The sequence below is a fragment of the Scyliorhinus torazame genome, chromosome 3, assembly GCF_047496885.1.
Source record: "Scyliorhinus torazame isolate Kashiwa2021f chromosome 3, sScyTor2.1, whole genome shotgun sequence".
Taxonomy (NCBI): domain Eukaryota; kingdom Metazoa; phylum Chordata; class Chondrichthyes; order Carcharhiniformes; family Scyliorhinidae; genus Scyliorhinus; species Scyliorhinus torazame.
Window position 1 is genome coordinate 87673032 of NC_092709.1, and position 14402 is coordinate 87687433.

At 48.8% G+C, this 14402-nt stretch overlaps 1 protein-coding gene across 2 annotated transcripts in view; it reads right to left on the reverse strand.

The window, feature by feature from the left end:
- LOC140408560 (tolloid-like protein 1) overlaps positions 1–14402 on the reverse strand; it is a 537833-nt gene that overhangs the window by 269893 nt on the left and 253538 nt on the right. For both annotated transcript variants that reach the window (XM_072495934.1, XM_072495936.1), the window contains exon 8: positions 6299–6404. In XM_072495934.1, coding sequence (XP_072352035.1) covers positions 6299–6404 — 106 coding nt within the window. The remainder of the gene's footprint in view (positions 1–6298; positions 6405–14402) is intronic.

Here is a 14402-nt window from a genome sequence, read left to right on the forward strand (position 1 = left end):
ACTGCTGCAGTCCACAATGGCATGGTGGCACAGTGATTAGCATTGCTGTTTCACAATGCCAGGGTTGGCACTGCTGTCTTCCACAGTCCAAAGATGTGTAGGTTAGGTTAAGGGTTAATGAGAAAAGGCAGGGAAGTGAGCTTGAAAGAGCGTCGGTGCAGATTTGATATGCTGAATGGCCTTCTTCTGCACTGTATGGAGTCTATGAGCATTTATGTGTTGTAGGAACACTCAAGGTGCTGTTCGGAAGGACGTACCTGGATTTTGACCCAGCAACAGCAAAGGAACAGCGATATAGTTCTAACTTAAGATGGTGTGCAACTTGGAGGGGAATTTGCATGTGATGGCGTTCCAAATCATCTGCTGCCCTTGTCCTTGTAGGTGGTAGAGTTTGCAGGTTTGGAAGGTGCTGCCAAAGGAGTCTTGGTGTACCAGGGCTCCTGCTTTTGATCACTGCCCGCCCATCATGCTGGATATGTGCATGTGTGGATTTTGGATACGGAGAGAATCAGGCTCAGCTAAGATGTCGAATTGTGTCAAAAGTTCACTGATCCTTAACTACTACATCTCACATTTGTACAATGGTCATTTTGGCCAAGAACTGGAGGGCAGTGTGTATTCCAGGAGGGTTAATCCTACAGCAAAGGATTGAAAATAATAAATTGGCAATCAAAACAATAAACAATGATGAAAAATATTTACTATCACACACCTAAATTTGAAATCACAGTGCTAAACCGTTCATGATTTAAGAAAGCTAGGGTGGCACAGTGACCAAAGAGAAAATGCTGGAAAATCTCAGCAGGTCTGACAGCATGTGTAGGGAGAGAAAACAGCCAACATTTCGAGTCCAGGTGACCCTTAGTCAAAGCACGGTGGCACAGTGGTTAGCATTACTGCTTCACGGCACCGAGGACCTGGGTTCAATCTGGCCCTGAGTCACTGTCTGTGTGGAGTTTGCACATTCTCCTAGTGGCTGCGTTAGTCTCACCTCCACAACCCAAAAGATGTACACAGTAGGTGGATTGGCCATGCTAAATTGCCCTTTAATTGGAAAAATAAGAAAGCTATGGATAACCGCACACTTTTTCAACAATAACCTACATCTCTACAAATTCTCTTCATGTTCTGAAAGACGTTTCCGCAAACTCATCACAGGTTTGGAACACAGAAATATTAGAATACACAGGACCGGAAAACTAAATTCCAAAAAGAAGTCTACCTGGCCAGACCTGAATTAACACACTGGGAGGGATTCTCTATTGTAAGTCTGCCCTGCTACCTCTGCTAGGGACGACGGAGAATTTGGCCGTGCCTTTCACTGGCAGAGGGGTTCTCTATTCCCGCCGTTTGCCAATTTTTTGCAGTTTTTCGTATAAAGGATAGGCGTTGGGATTTCCCATTGAAAACACCCAACACATCTGAGAAATCTGCTGACGGGGGTGCTAGCAAATGGCCAGTCAATACTACCCACTATTTTATTAAACATGAAAGAACACTTTGTTTTTGACCGTCACCATGTAAAGTTTAAAATAACTAAAAAAGAAATCGGGGCGAAATTCTCTGGTATCGGCGCGATGTCCGCCGACCGGCGCCCAAAACGGCGCAAATCAGTCGGGCATCGTGCCGCCCCAAAGGTGCGGAATCCTCCGCATCTTGGGGAGCCGAGCCCCAACCTTAAGGGGCTAAGCCCGCACCAGACTAATTTCCGCCCCGCCAGCTGGCGGAAAAGGCCTTTGGTGCCCCGCCAGCTGGTGCGGAAACTACATCTCCGGGTGGCGCATGCGCGGGAGCGTTAGCGGCCGCTCACGGCATCCCCGCGCATGCGCTGTGGAGAGAGTCTCTTCCGCCTCCGCCATGGTGGAGACCGTGGCGAAGGCGGAAGGAAAAGAATGCCCCCACGGCACAGGCCCGCCCGCGGATCGGTGGGCCCCGATCGCGGGCCAGGCCACCGTGGGGGCACCCCCCGGGGCCAGATCGCCCCGCGCCCCCCCCCCCCCCCCCAGGACCCCGGAGCCAGCCCGCGCCGCCTTGTCCCGCCGGTAAGGTAGGTGGTTTAATCTACGCCAGCGGGACAGGCATTCTAGCAGCGGGACTTCGGCCCACCCGGGCTGGAGAATCGCTGGGGGGGGGGGGGCGGGGGGGGGGGGTCCCGCCAACTGGGGCGGCGCGATTCCCACCCCCGCCGAATATCCAGTGCCAGAGAATTCGGCAACCGGCGGGGGCGGTATTCACGCCAGCCCCCTGCGATTCTCCGAGCCGGCGGGGGTCGGAGAATCTCGCCCCAGTTCCACAGCACTGTTAAGACAGATTTATGAGTTTGTGTTCCTGGAGCACAACTTTGCATGATAGCTGTACATATTGAGTGCAGAGGTCATTGCATCCCACAGTTTTCTATCAATTAGTTTTAATAGACAGAAGAAACTCATGCGAGGTGCAATGGTCTCATTCCCAAATTCCTGCTCTGCATTCCTTATCCTGAAAAGCTTCGACTAGGGAGTGTCAATTTGTAAATTCTGGACTTCAATCTTTGCATATTTGAGCTCTGCCATTCAACTCCAAATGATCTTCCATTAATAATTTTAAATAAGCAAATACTGATGGCACCCCCAATGATTCAGTGTTTAAACATAGTGAGTGTAGTGGACCATTAATGTATTGTGGGCAGTTAGCTGATTTAACACAAAGAACATTGGAAATTCTACAGATGGCTCTAGTATTGTCAGTACGGGCCAGAAAATGTGCACTTTCCAGCATGAATCATTGAATGACAATCAGAAATAGATTTTACCATTCAAGTTTAGGAGTACTAAAATTAATTGTACACCCCAGGTGCAACTTATCTGAAATCACCCAACTCAGCACTTATCAGGGACATGGATTGTTTATAACCACACACTTCTTCTGCTCCAATTTCATCTATTCTCAAAATATTTTACACATGCGAGATTGTTTTTGACCCTAAAATTGATTCCATGTCGAAGTTGTCCTGTCCGGCACACGAGGACCTCCCAAGTATGTTTATTTGTTTTCAGAAAATTTTAATCCCGTAGTTAATAAAAATGCTTTATAAACAATTACCCATCCTGGTCTCCTACACAATCATCATTAGTTTCATGCACAACATCAAAGGGGAGACGGCAGTGCAGTGGTATTTTCACTGGATAGTAATCCAGAGATCCAGCGCAATGCTCTGGGGATCTGGGTTTGAATCCCATCACAAAGTGAAACTTGAATTGAATAAAAATCCAAAATTGAAAGGTTTTTTTTTGTTTTAAATATTTTTCACATTTTCTCCCAAATTTCATCCACCAACAATAAACAATAATCAGAAACAAATATGTCAATCCCCATATAAACAACAACGGTCCCATCCTCCCACCAAACCCCAAACATTAGCCCGCATGTTCACACAAACAAATGACAAAAAGGAATCAGGAATCACCCATCGTCGCCATTAACACACACAGCCCCCCTCCCCCAACCCTCCCACCCACACAAATGTTCGATGCTATCCAGTTCTTGAAAGTGCACAATGAATAATGCCCATGAATTGTAGAACCCCTCCATCCTTCCCCTCAGTTCAAACTTAACCTTCTCAAGAGTCAAGAATTCCAACAGGTCCCCCCGCCACGCCAGGGCACTGGGTAGAGAGGTTGTTCTCCATCCCAGCAGGATCCGCCTTCGGGCGATCAACGAGGCGAAGGCTACAACATTTGTCTCCGCTCCCGTTTCCAACCTTGGCTGGTCCGACACCTCGAATATGATCTCCCACAGGCCCGGGTCCGTTTCACACGCACCACTTTAGAAATTACCCTAAAAACCTCCTTCCAGTAATCCTCTAGCTTTGGACAGGACCAAAACATATGAATGTAATTTGCTGCCCCCCCCCCCCTCAACGTTCACACACATCTTCTGCTCCTTCAAAGAATCGGCTCATCCTCGTCCTCGTGAGGTGTGCTCTGTATACCTCCTTCAACTGTATCAGCCCCAACCTCACGCACGAGGTGGAGACATTCACTCTCCGGAGCACCTCACACCAGAACCCCTCCTCCATATCCTCTCCCAACTCTTATAGAATTTACAGCGCAGAAGGAGGCCATTCGGCCCATCGAGTCTGCACCGGCTCTTGGAAAGAGCACCCTACCCAAGGTCCACACCTCCACCTTAACCCCATAACCCAGTAACCCCACCCAACACTAAGGGCAATTTTGGACACTAAGGGCAATTTAGCATGGCCAATCCACCTAACCTGCACATCTTTGGACTGTGGGAGGAAACCGGAGCACCCGGAGGAAACCCACGCACACACGGGGAGAATGTGCAGACTCCGCACAGACAATGACCCAAGCCGGGAATCGAACCTGGGACCCTGGAGCTGTGAAGCAATTGTGCTATCCACAATGCCACCGTGCTACCTCCCACTTTGCTTTGATCCCTTCCAGTGGTGCCTTCTCCTCTTCCAAAATAGCTCTGTAAACCGCTGACACTACCCTCTTCTCCAGTCCCCCTGTCGTCAGCACCTCCTCCAGCAATGTGGAGGCCAGCTCCACCGGGAAGCTCTGTATCTCCTTTCTGACAAAATCTCGAACCTGCATGTATCTAAACATTTCCCCCTGCTCCAGCCCATACTTTGCTTACAGCTCCTTCAATCCTGCAAACCGACCCCGAAGAAACAAATCTTTCAGTGTCTTAATCCCCTTCTCCTCCCATTTCCAAAAATTTCCACCCCACCTCCCTGGCTCAAATCTGTGGTTCCCCCGAATCGGCATTTCCCTTAACCCTGCCCCCAACCTGAAGTGTTGGCGAAACTGCCTCTAAATTCTTAATGAAGCTATTATTACCGGACTCCCTGAGTATTTCCACGGGGCCATCGAGAGCGGCGCTGTTGCTAGTGCTTTCAATCCGACCCCCTGCACAAACTCTCCTCCATTCTGACCCACTGGGAATCAACGCCTCTGACCCAGCTCCGCACCTTCTCCACATTCGCCGCCAAGTAGTAATACATCAGGTTTGGAAGACCGAAACCCCCTGCCTGCCTTCCCCTCTGTAGCAGCACCTTTCCAACTCTGGCCACCCTCCCTCCCCATATGAACAAAGTAAACCTTCCCTCAATCTCTCTGAAAAAAGCCTTTGGCAGGAAAATCAGCAGGCATTGAAAAATAAACAGAAATTGCGGCAACACGTCCATTTTAACCGCCTGTACCCGACCGCCAGTGACAGAGGGAGACCATCCCACCTTGCCAGATCAGCTTTCACTCTCCCCACCAAACTAGAAATGTTGTACCTGTGCAGCCATCCCCCCCCCCCCCCCCCACACCCACTCTTGGGCAACATATACCTCCAGGTACCTAAAGTGAGCCCCTGCCCTACGGAATGGCAGCCCCCCCACCCCTGCCCCCACCCACGGCCCAGACACCACAAAATACTCACTCTTGTCTCGATTTAGTTTGTACCCCGAGAAAGACGCAAACACTCGAAGCTATTCCCCCTATCGACACACTCGGTTCCGACGCGTATAACAGCAAGTCATCGGCATACTAAGGACACCCTATGCTCTATCCCCCCCCCCCCCCGCACTATTCCTTTCCATACCCCCAAACTTCTTAATGCGATGGCCAATGGCTCAATCGCGAGTGCAAACAGCAGGGGGAACACCAAAATTGAAAGTTTAATGATGACCATGAGTCGATTGTCAGAAATACCCATCTAGCTCACTAGTGCCGTTCAGGGAGGGAATCTACCATCCTTACCGGTCTGGCCTACATGCAATTGCAGATCCACAACAATGTGGTAGATTCTTAAATGCCCTCAGAAATGGCCGAGCAAGGGCGGCACGGTGGCGCAGTGCAGTGGTTAGCACTGCTGCCTACGGCGCTGAGGACCCGGTTTCGATCCCGGCCCCGGGTCACTGTCTGTGTAGAGTTTGCACATTCTCCCAGTTTCTGGGTGGGTCTCACCCCCACAACCCAAAGATGTGCAGGTTAGGTGGATTGCCCCTTAATTGGAAAACAACATTCTTGGGTACTCTAATTTTTTTTTTTTAAATGGCCGAGCAAGCTACCCAGTTCGAGGACAATTACCGGGGCAATACATGCTGGCCCAGCCAGCGACGCCCACATCCCATAAATGAATTTTTAAAAAGTGATTCAAAAGGGTGGACAGAAAAATGAATAATTTCACTACGCAGTCTAGGCAGCAGAGCTCCAAACCAGTATTAATCCAGAGATAAATTTTCATTATACACTAGCAGCTGACAAAATATAAAAGTCAAAGAGATGTAACCTTAGACTCCAACCTTGAGAAGGTGTTCCTAGCGTAGTGCATAATACTGTCAAAGTCATATGCTTCCCCAAGGGAGTTCACTTCACCAGGTTCCATCTTGAGGAAGTTGTATTCCTGGCCTGCATGCAGTAAGAAGGAAAGACTGAGGTTAGCCATTGATCAACATTAGTGATTACTACTCACAAAATTCTGAAACTGCTGCTGCAAAGACATCAAATTACAATTTCCAAATTACAGCTGGTTTGCTGAATAATAAAACCTTTTCCTGAACAATAGACTTCGGAAAAACTAATCCGAATCTGAATACAATTGTGCTTCCAGCATAATACAATGGCTGTGTATTCAAGTCATTTGAGCCAACCTTGATTGAATAGAATTCTTGATCCAAATATAATACGGCAAGGAACAAATTCCCTGGCTCAGGCTGATAATGCACAAGAATTGAACAGTGCTCAATACTCATCAATGCCAGGCTCTAAAAGAGCAATAAAAGGAATATTGACCATATTTTGTTCATTTTTAGGTGCACTAAATTCACAATTCATAAATAATTCTAGCATTCACTATTTTCTGGGGTAGAAATTGGTTGTCATTTTGCCTGGTTTCTGGGTGAAAAATGAAGCAAAAAGAACCAATTACAGGACTGGCAGAGAAACATTGAGCCCAATCTTCCCCTTCATAATGGATAGTGAAATGTTGGGTACTCTGATACACAGACGAACCAACATGGTTGCGAATGGTACAACGCAGTTTTATTTCAATGAACTGTTGACATATTAAACTCTGGTATTCAGCACATGGTGAACCTCTGAGTGGCTGGCAATGAGGTCTGTGCCCTGAGCCCTCTCCTGCTCGAGTGCCCAGGAAGTGTTGTGTTCCCTGCTTTGTACTGTGTATGCTCTTGTCCGTGATTGGCTGTCGTGTTTTGTGTGTTGATTGGTCCGTTGATCTGCCCATCATTATGTGTGTATGTATGTGCTGTGATGTTCATCTGAATATCATGACATCCCCCCTTTTTTACAGGATTATGTGCCTACGTGTTTATAAATCGAGATGTGTACTGAGTGTAGCTAAATGTGTGTGTGTGCAATATTTACAGCATGTACTTGGGGCATAACTATATACAAGGGGCGATGTCGGTTGTGACATAACAACGAGGTTGTACCATAAACAAAGAACGGGGAAACGTTGAACGATAAAACGAATTCCTGTAACAATAAGAACATAAACATATTAACAAAGTGGTTGCATGAGTTCAATGTATAAACAGTCTCATAAGTCCAGTCTAGTAGGTGGGCGACGAATTCGGGTTGACCGTCAGGGTGGCACACCATTCATCACCCGGATTGATTGTGTTAACTCGGTTCCCATCAATGACCGCAACACGGAAGGCGTCTCGGTCATCTGTGTCACTGGTCTGGATGTCATCTGGGCAAGATTCGTAATGGGGAGGCTGAATGGTCCGCACGTCTCTGCGAGGTTGCCGGAGTTGTGGAAGATTGACAGGTTGAGCTGCTCGACAGTAAGCAGCGTAGTGGCCCACCTTGCCACAGCGTATGCATTGTCGGGTTCTTGCAGGACATTGCCGCTTTAAATGTGCAGCTCCACAGTTGCCGCACGTCGTGACGTCATGATGTTCGTTGCGCCACTGCGCATGCGCAGTTCGGTCTTGCGTCGGGCGCGCCTGCGCATCACGTCCCTCAGTGTTGCCGTAGGTTTTGGCGCGCACAAGCGCGGGAGGCCTCGAAAAGCGCGCGAAATGGCCGACGTCGTCTGGGCCACGGGCCAGGAGGAGCTCGATTGCCTGGTCCTGTTTGGCCTCGTGGGGGCACCTGGCTTGCCGATCCGGCCGCATAGGACCCCCGCCGCGCCGATTCGGTCGCCTGAAATTGTGCATAGCGGCTAGTCGCGTTTTCGTGCAGGACACAGGCTTCGATTGCAGAGGTTAAGGTGAAGCCTTTTATTTTTAAAAGCTGCTGGCGTAGGGTGCCCGAGGCGACCCCAAAAACGATCTGGTCTGGAATAATGGAGTCTGAGGTGGTGTCGTAACCGCAGGACTGCACGAGGATGCGGAGATGGGTAAGGAATGACTGAAAGAGCTCATCCTTACCTTGGAGGCGCTGCTGGAAGACATATCTCTTGAAGCTCTCGTTGACCTCGACGTTGAAGTGTTGGTCGAGCTTGAGAAGGATCGTCTTGTATTTGGATTTGTCCTCGCCTTCCACGAACACCAGGGAGTTGTAGACATGCATGGCGTGCTGCCCTGCGGTGGTGAGGGGGATGGCGATCTTTCTGGTGTCCGAGGCGCTCTCTCTTTCGTTGGCTTCCAGAAAGTGCTGGAAGCACTGCTTGAACAGCTTCCAATTTACGCCGAGGTTCTCAGCGACTTGCAGCGGCTGCGGTGTGTTGACGGTGTCCATGGCGCAGGATGGCAGATTTGTGGGGAGGTGTCAAATCACTCCTGGTATCATGAAGTGTTGGGTACTCTGATACACAGACGAACCAACACGGTTGCAAATGGTACAACGCAGTTTTATTTCAATGAACTGTTAACATATTAAACTCTGGTATTCAGCACATGGTGAACCTCTGAGTGGCTGGCAATGAGGTCTGTGCCCTGAGCCCTCTCCTGCTCGAGTGCCCAGGAAGTGTCGTGTTCCCTGCTTTGTACTGTGTATGCTCTTGTCTGTGATTGGCTGTCGTGTTTTGTGTGTTGATTGGTCCGTTGATCTGTCCATCATTATGTGTGTATAATGATGTGTATGTATGTGCTGTGATGTTCATCTGAATATCATGACAGATAGTAAGAAGTCTTACAACACCAGGTTGAAATGAAAAATGAAATGAAAATCGCTTATTGTCACAAGTAGGCTTCAAATTAAGTTACTGTGAAAAGCCCCTAGTCGCCACATTCCGGCGCCTGTTCATGGAGGCTGTTACGGGAATCGAACCGTGCTGCTGGCCTGCCTTGGTCTGCTTTCAAAGCCAGCGATTTAGCCCTGTGCTAAACAGCCCCAACCTGGTGTAATGTAGATGGACTGAATGGCAGGTTTATGTCCTCTTGCAGAAATTACTTTGGATTGAACAGGAAGGAGTCAGGCCTGCTTTTTATGTAATAATGTAACAAACATGATGGCTTAACCAGAAACCACCATCAAAAGTTATGTTTTGAATAAAAGTATCTATTTTTTTTTTTTAACATGCCTGTGGAGTCTGTGGGAGCAGGAGCGTTCCCTCAGCTCCATAGCAATCCAATTGTCAATCTCTCCATTGCTACTTCCCCTCACCTCAATCTCATCACTGAGCTACTGCCAGTGAAGCAAGTGGACCAATATTCACTTTCCACAAATAGAAAAGCACCTCTGGAGGTGCAACAGGTGCCAACTTCTTGCCTAATTAACATTAATGAGGCTCGAGGCACAATTTCAGGGAAACCTCCCGATTATATGAGCCCTGTGTACAGCACTGACAACAGGCCGAAATGGAATTGTAACGCTTGCAAACTCACAATGGCTGAAATGTAATGGATCACAGCTGGAACCATATATCTTTGATGTATTACATTGTTGTCTCTGTCTGGTTGCTGTTCTTAAGTTATGGAACTGCAAAACACTGAACTTTGTCCAATGCTGTTACAAGTACATGGTTGCCATAGCAAGAGTGCAACTGGATTTCCCCGAGGTACAGTTCGGTAAAAGCACATCCAGTGCACTAAAACTGCACCAAAAGTCTCAGATTCAGTCTCAGATATTCATTAAATTTTCTAATTTCAGCAGTAACAATTGGGCTGAACTTCACGACAGTGCTAGTAGCGAAAAGATATCAGCTAAGATTAAAGCTCTTGATCACTGTTCCGTTAACTATGATGATTGCCTTGTGAGGGCAAGATTAGGATTTGCTGCACTGCCTTTAACAGTTGAATAGCTCGCAAGTATTCATTGGGAGAAATTCCCTGCCTCGCTCACCTGTAGCAGAGTTACCGATGAGACGGAAAATCCTGTGGCTGTGAGGAAAACGGGATCGGTGCCAGGCATCAATCCATTTCTGATGATCCGGCCTGCCACTGGCGGCAGGATCCGGGTTCATGCCCTGCACTAGCAGGAGGACGCAAATAGGTCACTAAGACCCAATACGGGCCGGGCACCATGGCCGGGATTCTCCGAAACTGGGCCAAGTGTTGACACTGACGTCAAAACCGGCACGAGCGACGCCGGCGTCAACGGGCCACCAGGCCCAGGCATTCACCCCTTCCTAGGGGCCTAGTATGGCACCGGAGTGGTGTGTGCTGCTCCGGCGCCGAAAGCCGGCTCTCCACGGGTCCGCGTGCCATGGCCGATGCGAGACCACGCTTGCGTTGCCGACTCCATGCTGGTCCCCGGGCAATATGGCGGCGCCCTACAGGGGCCTGGCGCGGAGGAACATAGGCCCTCCCGGAATTAGCCTGCCCGCCGATCGGTAGGCCCCGATTGCGGGCCTGGTCACCGTGAAGGGCCCCCCCCCGGAGCCGGATCCCTCCGCCCCCTCACGAGGACGGCCCCTGTAGACAGAGCTCCGAGGTCCCGCCGGGTAGGACCATGCGTCACTCATGCCAGCGGGACTCGGCGGAACGCGGTGGGCACTCGGTCCATTGAGCACAGAGAATAACTGTGGGGGCTTTCAACGGCTCCCGACTGGCACGTCGGCGGGCGCGATTGCCGCCGATTCTCTGGTCAATTCTCGCACCCCCCCGGCGATTCAACGACCCGGCGCGGGATGGGAGAATCCTGGCCCACATTCTCCGGGTCCGCATGATTCTCCGGACCTCTGAGTCAGGAATCACGTGGGTGAGAATTGCTACTGGTCCTGACTAATATGGCCCTGAAGAGGTGGACCTCACAGTGGGCCAAAGCGGTAACTATTTAAGGGAGTTGTCCCCAAGGACCAGCCCAGGGCTAGCCTTCCCCCCACAATGCAAGACCTGCCCACAGAATTAAATGCTGTCAATTTTTAGCTGACCTCTTCAAAATCATTCAACCATGAAGGGAGGTGATTGGAAAGCACTTAATTCTGTTTGAAGTGGTTCAGGATTTGTCAATCAAAGTTTGATGTTTATAAACATTTGAGGTTGGAGCACTACAGAGCTACTCAACCATGAAGGAAATGAATGGAACAATGCTAACAGCTGTGTGTGAGGAAGCTGTCAATCAGAACCTAGTAAAATCAATATCAAAGAGAAATGAATGAATGGCTTGCAGCCCAAAGATCTGAGGGGGTTTAAACCCAGCTGACAGGTTTTCTCTTTCCAGGAATTGACAGGTGGCACTTCCTGTGTCTGAGCCAGCAGGTGTAATGCCCAGGTGAGTGTTAAAGCAGTAATTCTTGTTTCACTGCCTCTATCTAGACTGGTCTCTAGCTTCCAGGCGGGTGTCACTCTTCTGGGGGAGCTCCCTGATAGGGGTCGCTCTTCTAGGCGGTTTCCTGGCAAGGGTCCCTTTTTGGGAGGCTTCCTGACAGGGGTCACTTTCAGGAGGGTCTTTGGGGAGTCTCTGTGGAAGGGTTCCTTATTTAGGGAGTCTCTGGGGGGTAGGGTCTCTTTATTTAGGGGGTTTCTTTATTTATGGGGGCTCTGTTTTAGGGGGCAGGGCAGGTCACACCATGTTGGAGGGGACCCAGAAAATCCAAGGGTTTGGGTGGTTTGTGTTGCGGGGTTTTGGGCTGAATTGCAATGCGGGAGGGGTGGTGGCCACCTGTGGGACCACACTATTGGGCCGCCCGCTCAAAATGGCAGCCCGATAGAGGGATTCCCTTGCACTCCTCGCCATGCACAAATTTGTAGGACGAATGATTGGGAATCGCTTCCTGTTTTCCCCTCCAAGAAGGACGGCAAATCAGGTGCAATTCCGCTCCAGCGGGAGAACATAGGGCTGGATTCTCCACTGGTGGGATTTTTCATTGTGCCGTCAGCACATGCACGCCCGTGGGTTTCTCAGCAGTGTGGGATGGCAACAATGGAAATCCCATTGGCAGGTGGCAGGAATGGAGAATCCCGCTGCTGGCAAGGGCACGTCGCCCAGGAAAATGTGGAACCTCGCTGGCAAGATCCAGATATACATGTTTAAATGAGCCCTTAAGCTCATTTAAATATGTCTGCGCCAGATTTTCGGGGCGCCAGGGAAGGCCTGGACCAAGCGTTGTTTAGTAGCGGTTCACACAAACATGAACCAGGCGTAACAGCATCGTGGGGTTTCCCAGGCCATTGGAGACTACTGGGTGGTCAAGGACAGGACAGGCTGGCACTCCCGTTGGCACTTGGGCACCTTGACAGTGCCAGCCTGGCACTTTGGCCCTGCTAGGTGCCAGGGTGGCAGGGCCAGGGTGGCACTGCCAAGGGTCTGGGCCTGAAGGGGCAATGCCCATGAAATAGGGGATGAGGGGGGCTATGAAGGGTGGGGGTGGATGAAGAATGGATATGAAGGGGCTTCATTAAGGTTGGGGACGGGTTACAGGTGGGGCTTGAAAGGCTGGTGGGGATGCCAGAAAGGTGGGAGCCCTAAGTGACCTCGTAGCAGAGTGTCCTCACTTGGGGGATGTGGGGTAATGCCCATGTCTGCGGGAGGTGACATTGCTCATGGGTGGGGAGTGTGGGGGATCCTCCAGCTCATCTAGAGATCAGGGCACCCTTTCAAAATGATGGCCTGATCTCTGAGGGGCCGGTCTCCCCGGCAAGTTCAGCTCCTAGTCTTGAAAAAAATTCCAGTTTGGACTGACCGGGGAGAAACTCCCCAAGTCTCAGAAAAATGACGAAGTGTGGCTGAATAACATTGTGGATCTCACCCAAAAAGCTGGCGAGAAACACCCAGCCAAACACACTCACAATGACACTAGACATTGTTTGGTTGAACCACGCGCCCAGAGATTCTAAATTATTTCATCTTTCTGCCCTTGTATAGTGAAGTTTACTGTTGCCTATTTAAAACCTATGGAATCTTGTGGCTTTCACTGGGCAAGTGTCTTAAATTACAAACTTTGTCTACTTTGAACAAAATGTTATTGGCTCTTCACGATATCACATTAACAATTTGGGGGCTCTGGCCAAGAATCATTGAGATAAGTGCGTGAAAGTAACCTTCTCGGTTCTTGAACTCAAAAAAACTTGCTGCCGAAATGAATTAATTTGGGATTCACACTCTTAAGGGTAAAGAAACACACACCTCTTACACATAAACATACTTATCCTAAACAGTAATGGCAAAGCATAAATTCTCTCCGTGAAATATGTTAACAAATAATACCATTCGAGTTAACACCAGAGAGTTGTCAATACATGTGAAACCATATCCCAGAAACTGTCAGCAACTTTGTACATAATTGGGGAAAGAAAGTCCTATATTAAATATAAGAGACGGCTGAAATCTTGAGAGTCAATTCCAAAACAGCAATTTGGTCTCCTGGGGCTTTTTTATAATGCAATTCTACTTTAAACACAACATCTTGATCAAGGAATAAACTTACTCCCAATTATCAAATTTTCACTGCTCAGCAACAACCAGTCCATTGTCAAATGCAGTCTATAAATGTCAACAAAGTTTAAAATATAAACTGAATTAACCTGGTGTTGTAAGACTTCTTACTGTGCTCACCCCAGTCCAACCTACCCAATTATCCATCCACCATCCACTCAGCCCAATCCTAATGCAATGTGATGTGTATGTCTAATAATCACCATCATAAAAAGCACTGCACTGAGGGGTGAATATGTAACTTTCAGTCAAAAGCTTATTCTTTCATGCCTTTTAAGAGAGCACAAAATGCAAGGGAGAGGAAAAGAATTGGAGGTAGTTACCCACATATTGTGGAGTTCACAGATACAGAAGAGGAAACACAGGAGATAAAATGGCACAGGTGCATTCCTCTCCATCAGATAACTGGTGAATTAGTATCTTTGTACACATGCAGATTTTATGTCAGATATGACTGAACTATGGCGATCAATGTAATTACTCTGCCATAATTGTTTATTTTCTCTTCAAGTGCCTGTGCCTGAACATGCTAAAACAATCAACAACATTTTTTAAAATGTCAATTTGCTCCATCTCCCTACGTTAACATATTCTTTAAAAACATTCCAGGGCCTGGGT